Source organism: Ovis canadensis, chromosome 17, assembly GCF_042477335.2.
Source record: "Ovis canadensis isolate MfBH-ARS-UI-01 breed Bighorn chromosome 17, ARS-UI_OviCan_v2, whole genome shotgun sequence".
NCBI classification, from domain to species: Eukaryota; Metazoa; Chordata; class Mammalia; order Artiodactyla; family Bovidae; genus Ovis; species Ovis canadensis.
This window is the reverse complement of record NC_091261.1, coordinates 10,630,471-10,641,498: the sequence shown is the minus strand read 5'-3', so window position 1 is coordinate 10,641,498 and position 11,028 is coordinate 10,630,471. Positions and strand designations below refer to the sequence as shown.

The 11,028-nt window shown below is 41.3% G+C and overlaps 1 protein-coding gene across 2 annotated transcripts in view; it reads left to right on the top strand.

The window, feature by feature from the left end:
- The first annotated feature begins 691 nt into the window (after positions 1 to 691).
- Positions 692 to 11,028, top strand: part of TMEM192 (transmembrane protein 192) — a 31,843-nt gene continuing 21,506 nt past the window's right edge. For both annotated transcript variants that reach the window (XM_069558541.1, XM_069558540.1), the window contains exons 1-2: positions 692 to 856; positions 10,089 to 10,235. In XM_069558541.1, coding sequence (XP_069414642.1) covers positions 848 to 856; positions 10,089 to 10,235 — 156 coding nt within the window. In that variant the 5' untranslated portion in view covers positions 692 to 847. The remainder of the gene's footprint in view (positions 857 to 10,088; positions 10,236 to 11,028) is intronic.

Genomic DNA, 11,028 nt, shown 5'->3' with positions numbered 1-11,028 from the left:
TTGCCTGGAGAATCCCATGGTCGGAGGAGCCTGGTAGGCTACAGTCTACGGGGTCGCAAAGAGTCAGATACGACTGAACAACTTCACTTTCACGTTTTAACAAACGATAGTGTAGTCTCAGAAAAATGCCATAAAATTTCTTGTTCAATTTCACTTGGAATAAAAAGTCCACCCCCCCCCCCAAAAAAAAAACCCTTATTTCCTCCTTTCCCACTGGTGAAATCATTAACTGTGTCCTCGAAAACAGTTTTTATTCTGTTTGTGTTCCTCTGATGGTGGAGTTTTGTGCTATCAATGAAAACCTGGGATTCTACCGCGGGTCCTATGCACAGACCTACGCTGCAAACAATAACTAAAGAAAGCCGAGAAAAAAGAATGCTTTATAAAGAAGCAGCTGACGGCCAAAAGTAGTTCAATTATTGGACTTAGAACGCATCCATTAGCGCCCAAATCTCTGGCCAACCTAGGACACTAGCGCAGGTTTCGCAGTCCGTAGGCACCGCAGCGTTCCCAGAGCCAGCGGCCTCCCAGGGAGGGACTTCGGGAAGGGTCACTCCCCCTTTCTCCTTGGTCATTCGGGATCGAGGTATTGGATCAGCCCCCTCAGAGTCTACCAATAGTAAGCAAGAGGCGGGACCAATCACTCCTGCCCCTCTGCCAATCGAGGGCGAGGGGCGGGCCTGGGACTGCCGCCGGAAGCAGGGCCCTGGAGCGAGGAGGAGGGGCCCGCCTCTACGCTTCGGCCAATTGAAAGCAAAGGGTGGGTCCCAGGGCGTGTCCCGGAAGGCGGCGCGGGCTCAGGTGCGGAGGCTGGGCGGCCCGGCTGCGGCCTCCGGCGGCCGGCAGTATGGAGGACGTGAGTGCTCAGTGGCAGGTGGCGAGCGACCGGCCCGCATCCCCCTCCTCTGATGCTGGGCGCCCTGGGTAGAGACGGGGTTGGGAACAGACTTGGCGGAGGGGATCCTTCTGCGCGCGGTTACCGGGCTGCGGTTTGTGGGAGGAGGCGCAGGGGCGCCGGCGGGGTCCGCGCCTTGCTGGCCCTGGGCTTATTTTCTCGTCACAGGAAGCAGGAGGGGCGCCCAGCCCTTGCGGTCGCGTGTCGGGTCCCAGAACTGGGGAGGCCAGCGATGCGCGCATGGCCTCGGGCGCAGGAGCGAGTCCACCTCCTCTTGGCCTCCGGCCTTGGCTCTGAGGGCAGATCTGTCGCTATCATCACACGGAAACCCGCATTGGAGACAAACAATATGATGTTTTAAATGGAGGCCTGGTAGGAGTGAAGGGATTTTTAAATCTTAAGTGGATCCAAACAGGATTATTAGAAGCCACTGCACTAGTTACAGTGTACAGAGTGCAGCGTAACTGTAAAAGTCTTTGCTTAAGGGTATTAAAACATTTTTAGGAAAAGCATGTATTTGTGCCCAGAATTAACTGGATTACCCATTGAATTACAAAATTCTTGCTCTTGAGAAAATGCAAAGTTAATAGTTATATTAAAGCGCTGATTTAAGTTAATAAATTAATAGGCATATTACTGTGATCCTGCCACTGAATGAGATGCATCACGCAAGACACTTGAAACACAATTCCAGCCCTACAGTACCTTAGATTCTTGTGCAAATAGTGACCATAGTTCAATTATCTTGACTAAATAAAGACCAAACAATTTCTAATGATAGGACTAAAACCCATGTTTTTTACACTATGAGAAAGTGGAAAGCTAACTGTAACACCTGAAAGTAGATTTGAGATTCATATATTTAAAGAAAAATTGATTGTTTTTGAATTTTTAAAGGGTGAGATTCATGAATTGAAAATATGTGGAGAAAATGAGTATCTAAATGGAAAATGAGACTCATAAAAATGTGTGCAGTAAATGCTTCTTGCTTGGTGCTAAGCTGCCTCCAGGTTCTTGGATCTGTAACTTTTAGCTTTAGGATTAGTACAATCCTAGAAATTTGTTTCACCAGAAGATTGGAGAGTAATGTTTCACCAATATCTACATAGCTAGGTTACTTTAGGTATGAACAATTGCCTACCTTTGGTATTTGTGGATATGATTTCTCCCACCCAAGAGAAAGCTAAAAACTATGTGCCATGTCCTAGGCCTAAATGAATTAAGAGGCAAAAACTTTTTAGTTTGGGTTCTTTGTTTGCAAGCGGGCAAACCAATTTTGGCTACTTTAAGGAAGAAAGGGATTTATTTGAAAGGATATAGGGTAGATGAACACCTAATTCTCTGAAAGGATTCAAACCAGGGCTGCTTAAGGGATCCAGTGACAGGAGTCCTTTCAGAATCTCTTCTGGGATGGATCTATCTCAACCATGGCCTTTTGTTTGCTCTGTTACTCTAAGAGAGAGTTAGATTGGCCTAACCCTTTTTGGTTTCATGACCATCCTTAGACCAGAGGAAGGTGAAGAGCACTGAAGGATATTCCCCTTGAGATTGCAGAGGTAGACTTTGGGTCCCCAAAGGGGAAGTAATAATTGTGACAAAAAAGGGAGGAGATGATGTGGACAAACAACAGGTATCTTTTCCAGGTAGCAGTGTGATTATTTTAAGAGTCTTATTCCTTTCACCGTTCTCTTGCAGATGACAAGTTACAGAGAGAGACAGGATGCTGTTTGTATAGTTCTCCTACATTTCTTATAGGATCCAAAGGACAGTGTATTTGATATAGTCACCAAACACATTGTATTTCATGAACATTGAATAAGTGACAGAAACCATATTGTCCCCGACCCCTTCAGTGTAGTGAGGGAGAACAAAAGGCATACACATAAATGAAACAATACAAGTCAGCACATGAAATGCAATACCTTTCTTGGTTTTAAAGTAGAAAGAAAACACTTGGCAAGACAAGTTTTATAGAGGATGGAAATTCTGTTGGACCTTGAAAGATGAGTTGGATGCTGAAAAAAGATAAGAGAGGGTATTTGTGGGCACTCCAAAAAGCTCATGCAGACCAGAGGAGAAAGTGCATGAAAGGGACCAAGAGAGAGATAAAGTAGACTGCTGTCTTACAGTCAGGGTTTCAGTGCTGTCTTTTAAAAAATTCCTAGATCCCAACTGTTCAAGAAGTTGGGCCATCTTTCATTCACTCTACACACATATTGAGCACCTGCTGTGTGTCAGGTACTAAAGGTACAAAGAATAAAGTATAATGTAGAGTCCTGCCCTGTGAAGCACACCTGTTCCAACCACTTTCATACCTTGTGCTTCTTTCTGCCTGGAAGAACAAAATATCTGTATATGAAGGGACATTGTTTTGAGATAATAGACATCAAGCAATGAACTAGAGTGATCTTTGAGAGATAGGAAACAACACGAGCTGTGTAATTGCCAGCTCACTGCCTAAAGAGAGTTTGTGGGCTATGGCAGAGGTAGGGGCACCAGGTGGGCTTCAGTAGGACCCTGAGTTGAGGAGGTGGAGCTGAATCTGGGGATACTGAAGCAACTTGGGTTCACCAGAGAACCCAGAGAGCAGAGCACTGTACAGAGGGAGAGCTCCAAAGAGTGCAGAATCCCTGTTCAGCTAAGTCCTGTTCTGTATGCCTCTGAGGTAATGCCCTGACGACTGAGGGAAAAAAAAAAATGACCCAGAAGGACTAGAAGGAGCAGTACTCTCACAAGGACAAGGATTAGTGCTTGTTTTTCCAGCTAGACTGGAAACCTCATAATCACAGGGTGTTGAGTATTAGGAAAGGTCTTACTTCACTTGTAAGGAATATTTAGCACTAGACCAAACATGGTGTGGTCCCACCTAAGAAGCACCTTAAAAGAGTAAAGAGATCAAATTGTTTCCAGTGACTTAACTGAATCCAGAAGAAAGCTCAAGAATATTTACAGGAATACAAAAGTATCCAGCACCCAAAGAGTTAAAATTTTTTGCAGTGTCTGGCATCCAATCCAAAATTACCAGGCATTGCTAATTATGTGATATAATGGAGATGTTAAGTGATGCTATCATGGTAATCATTTTGCAGTATATAAGTGTATCAAATCAACTAATGATACACAAACTTACACAGTGTGACGTGTTAATTATATCTCAATAAAGTGGAAAAAATGACCAAGCATGCAAAGAGGCAGGGAAATATGACATAATAAATCAATTAAAACTGATTAAAAGTGGCATGAAATAGCAAACAAGGACATTTAAAAGAAACTACTGTAACTTTTCTGTGTGTTGCAAAGGTTAAAAAGACATGAAAGATATAAATAGACCCACTCAAACTTGTAGAAATAAAAACTACAGTGTCAAAATGAAAAAAAAGGGCAGAGGGAACAGCATTGAGGCATCAGGGAAGGCGGCATGTTTGCCAGACAGCCGTTTGACAGGTGGGGAGGGATGAAGAGGCACAGAGATTGGAAAAATGGCCCCTGGAGGTGTGCATGGACATTAGCTAAGGGAATACCCAGGGAGGTGAGACAGCTGCTGAGGAAGCTAGAAGAATAGAAGTCATGAAGAAAACAGATATCATCAGAATTTCTCCTTGAGTTATGGCAAACTAATCAGGAAGCTATCTAGGCATTGAATTAAAAAAAAAAAAAAATTGTAGCAGTGTTGAATGCCTACTAGTGGAAATCGAGAAGCCCATCCCAGATCTGGTCATGTCCCAGACTTCTGTGTTATCTTTATAATCTCAGTGCCCAGAGCCCACCCTTACACCATTTGTCCCCCTCTCTACCCCTTCCAAAGTAAATATATATATTATATAATATATAAATGTTATATATATTTTATATATATATCTATCTATGTAAGAGTCATGCCCGACTTTTTGCGACCCCATGGATAGTAGCCTGCACCAGGTTCCTCCGTCCATGGGATTTTCAAGGCAAGAGTATTGGAGTGGGTTGCCATTTCCTTCTCCAGGGAACCTTCCCAACCCAGGGATTGAACCCAGGTCTGTCACTTTGTAGACAGACACTTTACTGTCTGAGCCACCAGGGAAGTCTTTTAATATATATATATATATACTAAATATATATTAATATCAACTAACAACAGTCAATTAATAACTACAATTAAATTATATTAAATATATATGTATTTATACATTATATATATATTTACTTTGGAAGTAAATATATGTTAAGTCACTAACCCATGTCCAGCTCTTCACAACCCCATGGACTGTAGCCTGCCAGACTCCTCTGTCCTTGGGATTTCCCAGGCAAGAATACTGGAGTAGGTTGCCGTTTCCTTTACCAGGGGATCTTGCTGACCCAGGGATTGAACCTGCATCTCCTGCTTGGCAGATGAATTCTTTACCACTGAACTACCTGGGAAGCCTCACACACACACACACACACACACACACACACACACACACACGTATGTATGTATATATGCACGTGTGTGTGTGTGTGTGTGTGGTGCTGGTGCTAAGTCACTTCAGTCGTATCAGACTCTTGGAGACCCTATGTACTGTAGCCCACCAGGCTCTGTGCATAGGATTTTCCAGGCAAGTGGGTTGCCGTGCCCTCCTGCAGGGGGTCTTCCAGACCCAGGGATCCAGCCTAAGTCTCTTCTGTGTCCTGCATGGCAGGTAGTTTCTTTACCACTAGAACCACATGGGAAGCCCTAAATATTTATATATATATATACATACATATATATGGGAACGGCTGATGCTAACAGCTGATTCATTGGAAAAGTCCCTGATGCTGGGAAAGATTGAGGGGAGAAGGAGAAGAGGGTGTCAGAGGATGAGATGGCTGGAAGGCATCACTGATTTAATGGATATGAACTTGGGCAAACTTTGGGAGATAGTGAGGGACAGAGAGGCCTGGCGCATTGTGGTCCACGGGGTCACCAAGAGTTGGACACAACTGGGTGACCAAACAACAACAACAGTATGTATGTTATATATATATACATATATATATATATATATATGTATACATATCAATTAATTGATGCTTTTGAACTGTGGTGTTGGAGAAGACTCTTGAGAGTCCCTTGGACTGCAAGGAGATCTAACCAGTCCATTCTGAAGGAGATCAGCCCTGGGTGTTCTTTGGAAGGAATGATGCTAAAGCTGAAACTCCAGTACTTTGGCCACCTCATGCGAAGAGCTGACTCATTGGAAAAGACTCTGATGCTGGGAGGGATTGGGGGCAGGAGGAGAAGGGGACAACAGAGAATGAGATGGCTGGATGGCATCACTGACTCGATGGACGTGAGTATCAAGATGGTGGAGTAGAAGGACATGTGCTCATCTCCTCCTGTAAGAAGACCAAGATCACAACTAGCTGTTATACAGCCATTAACAGGAGGATGCTAGAACTCACCAAAAAACATACCCCATGTTCAAAGACAAAGGAGAGGCTGCAGTGAGACAATAGAAGGGGATACAATCGTGATAAAATCAAATCCCATACCTTCTGGATGGGTGACCCACAAACTGGAGAAGAAGAATACTTAAGAAGTTCTCCCTCTGTTGTGAGGGTTCTGAGCTCTATGTCAGTCTTCCCAATATGGGAATCCAGGAAAGGGACTAGGAATCCACAGAGAATCTGACTTTGCAGGCCAGCAGGATTTGATTACAGGATTTCCACAGGACTGGAAGAAATAGATAATCCACTCTTGGAGGGCACAAGCAAACTCTTGCATACACCAGCACTCAGGGGAAAAGAGCAGTGACCCTATAGGAGACAGAACCAGACCTACCTGCTAGTGTTGGAGGGTCTCCTGTGGAGGTGTGGGTTGTCAGTGGCTCACTGTGGGGACAGGGGCACTGGCAGCAGCAGTCCTGGGAGGTGTTCCTTGGCAAGTGAGCCCTCTTGGAAGAGGCATTAGACCTACCATAGAGCCTGTAGACTCCAAGGCTGGGTTGCCCCAGGCCAAAATACTAGCCCCACCTGTCCCATCAGCTGATAATTGGATTAAAATTTTACCCAGCCCACAAGAATAAGACCCAGTTTTCCCCACCACCAGTCCCTCACATCAGCCTCATTCACCTGAGGTCAGAAGGAAGAAGCAGGAAGAACTACAATCCTGAAGCCTCTTGAATGAAAACCACAACCACAAAAGTTAACTGAAATGAAAAGGCAAATAATTGTCTCCCAGATGAAAGAACAAGATAAAACCCCAGAAAAATAACTGAAGTGGAGCTAGGTCCAGGAAAAGAATTCAAAATAATGATAGTGTAGATGATTCAGAATCTTGGGGAAAAAATGAAGCAGATGTAAGAAATGTTTACAAAAGACCTAGAAGAACTAAACAAACAAAACAGAGATGAACAATACACTAGAAGGAATAAGTAGAAGAATAACTGAGGCAGAGGAACAGATAAGTGACCTGGAAGACAGAATGTGGAGATCGCTGCTGTAAAACAGAATATAGAAAAAAAAATGAAAAAAAAAAATGAAGTCAGCCTAAGAGTCCTCTGGGACAATGTTAAGTGCACCAACATTTGCATTATGGGGGTCTCAGAAGGAGAAGAGAGAGAGAAAGGATCCGAGAAAATATTTGAAGAGATGGTTTTAGTTGAAAACTTACCTAATATGGGAAAAGAAATAGTCAACCAATCCAGGAAGTGCAGAGAGTCCCAGGCAGGATAAACCTGAGGAGGAATACACCAAGACACAATGTAATCAAACTGACAAATTAAAAACAAAGATAAAATATTAAAAAGTAATGGGGAAAATGACAACATACAAGAGAATTCCCGTAAGATTTTTAGCTGATTTCTCAACAGAAACTCAACAGAAATTCCCTTCAACAGAAGAGAATGGCATGCTATATTTAAAATGATGAAAGGGAAGAATCTACAACCAAGAATACTCTACTCAGCAAGACTCTTGTTCAGATTTGGTGGAGAAATCAAAAGCTTTCCAGACAAGCAAAAGTTAAGAGAATTCAGCATCACCAAACCAGCTTTACAATAAATTTTAAAGGAACTTCTCTTGGCAGGAAACACAAGAGAAGGAAAAGACCTACAAAGAATTAACCCAAAACAATGAAGAAAATGGTAATAGGATCACACATTGATAATTACCTTAAATATAAATGGATTAAATGCACACCAAAAGACATAAACTGGCTAAGTAGATGAAAACATATGCATGTATGCACTTCCACTTACCACGTCACTCTACTTAACTCCCCAAATTGTATGCAGTTATTTTATACTGTTAGGTTAATCATGTTTCCGTTATGACTTGTAACTGTAAATATCTTTTTTGTGTGTATGACTATTAAATGTGGGAACTGATAAGCATCTTTTACTATTGTGAAAAAAATTGTCTACTCTCTTCACAACACTCAAATATATATACATTACAGATAACTGTAGTCACTGGGCCACAAATTATGTTTCCCCAGGACTTATTTGCCATCAGATTTTTACATTTTGACCACTTTCACTCATTTCTCCTACTCTCCCATCCCCTTCCTGTGGCAGCCACCAATCTATTTTCTGTATCTATCTTCAGTTTTTATAGATTCCACATAAAAGTGAGATCATACAGTAATTGTCTGTCTCTATTTGATTTATATTACTTGATATAATTCCTTCAAGATCCATCCATGTTGTTGCAAATGACAGGGCTTCATTCTTTTTTATGACTAAATAATAATTTGTTATATAAAAATATGTTAGATTGTTTCCATGTCTTGGCTATTATGAATAATACTGTGATGAACATGGGAGTACAGATAACTTTGAGATAAGATTTTGTATCCTTTGGATATACACCCAGAAGCAGATTTGCTGGGCCATATAATAATTCTATTTTTGATGTTTTGAGGCCCTTCCATACTGTTTTCCACAGTGGCTGTACCAATTTACATTCCCACCATCAATGCTCAAGGGTTCCCTTTTCTCCATATCTTCTCTAGCACATATTATCTCATCTTTTTGATAAAAGCCATGCTAATAAGTGTGAGTTTATAGCTCATCGCTGTTTTGATTTGTGTCTCCGTGGTGATCAGGGATCTAAGCATCTTTTTGTGCATCTGTTGGCCATCTGTATTTCTCTTTGAAAAAATGTTTATTTGGTTCCTTTGCCCATGTTTTAATTGAATTGTTTTTGGTTTTGTTTTTTTTGCTATTGAGTTGTATGAAACAGCATTATTATTAATATACATCAATTTATAATGGTCAAACAAAATGTGATATATCCGTATAATGAAATACCATATTCATCAATAAAAATGAACTGATTTCTGATACATGCCACAACACAGATGAACTCTAAAACATATTCAGTACAAGAAGCAGGACTCAGAACATTTTTTATGATTTCATTTACATGAAATGTCAAAAAAAAAAAAAAGAACCAATCTATAAAGACAGGTTATAGGTTACCTAGGTCTAGGGACAGAAATGGGGAGTGATTATAAATGGGCATGATTAGCATGTTGCAGGTGTTCTAAAATTGTTGTAATAGTTGCATAACTATAAATATACAGACATTTATTGAATTGTATACTTAAGCTTGGAGAAGGCAATGGCACCCCACTCCAGTATGCTTGCCTGGAAAATCCCATGGATGGAGGAGCCTGGAAGGCTGTAGTCCATGGGGTCGCTGAGGGTCAGACATGACTGAGCGACTTCACTTTCACTTTTCACTTTCATGCGTTGGAGAAGGAAATGGCAACCCACTCCAGTGTTCTTGCCTGGAGAATCCCAGGGACGGGGGAGCCTGGTGGGCTGCCGTCTCCGGGGTCGCACAGAGTTGGACACGACTGAAGTGACTTAGCAGCAGCATACTTAAGCTAGTATATTTTATGTTATATACATTATATCTCAATAAAGCTGTTGAATAAAGTATTTTAAAAATCAGTAAGTTTTTAGGGCTTGAAGAAAATTATTTGCTTTAATCCCATTATGTATTACCTTATTTGGAGATAAAGAATCAATATTTCTTTTACTTCTTTTAATAATTGTTATTTTTACCAATTTATTTACAGTAGTTATTAAGAGGTTTATGATATTTTTTTCAAATTTGGCTTTAGGTAAGGAGTGTGGTTTCTTGTCTGTAATTTTTGTAATGAATTTTAAAGCTTTGTAGTTAGTAGTTTTTCTTGAAAACATAATCCAGAAAGTGGTGTTTATTGGCGTTTTCTGTACCCCAGGGTTCCTTGGATCTCATCCAGAGTATTGAAGATGACCCTCTTCTGGACACCCAGCAGCTTCCACATCACTCTTTACATGCTCATTTTAGGCCCAGATTCCACCCTCTTCCTACTGTCATCATAGCAAATCTTCTCTTGCTGATACATGTAAGTTGGCTGGGGGAAAGTGGTCCATTTGGAGGTGATGTTTTTCTAGAGGTGATATTTCTAAAAAAAATTTATAACCTCCTCAGAGGGCAGAGGGCAGTTTGGCTGTATCTATCAGCATTTAAAGAGTGCATACTTTTTTACTCATACTTCTACTTCAAAGAATTTATTGTAGACATATTTGCACACACGCAAGGATATTGTTTATGATAGCAGTGTTGTCTGCAATATGAAGGAACTGCAAACTACCACTGCCCAGAAGATGTTTTGTATGTCCTTTCCATAGGAAGGAATGCTTATGTAATATTAGAAGAGAAACTTAGAAATTTGGGGTAGATGCATATGTATTTAAACTACTCTTCACGATTCATTGTTGAATGGAAAAAAATGGGGTTTACAATGATGTGAACAGAATGTTCCTTTTGCATGTTTGCAAGGGAGTTGAGAGAGCTTTTGGACATGTGGGTGATATTGTGACTTATAAGAAACGTATTTGGTCATTCAGGTGATCAGAGTAGAGTTCTCAGGTGCACTGGGTCGTCATCCTTGGTTTCTGGCTCTCAGCTCCCAAAAACCCTGGGAATTTCCTGAGCAATAAGAGCAATGGGAGTATCTTTTGTTACAATTTTTGGTCTTTTGTCTTCAGTTCCTAAAATCACTTCAGTGTCATAAAGGTGAACTGGGTGTCTTGATATTCATAGCAAGCATCTTTCCACCATTTCTGTTTATGTTGATGAGTTGACTTTGAAAAGCACCTGAAGGATGGGGCAACAGCCAGGGAAACTAAGCAGGG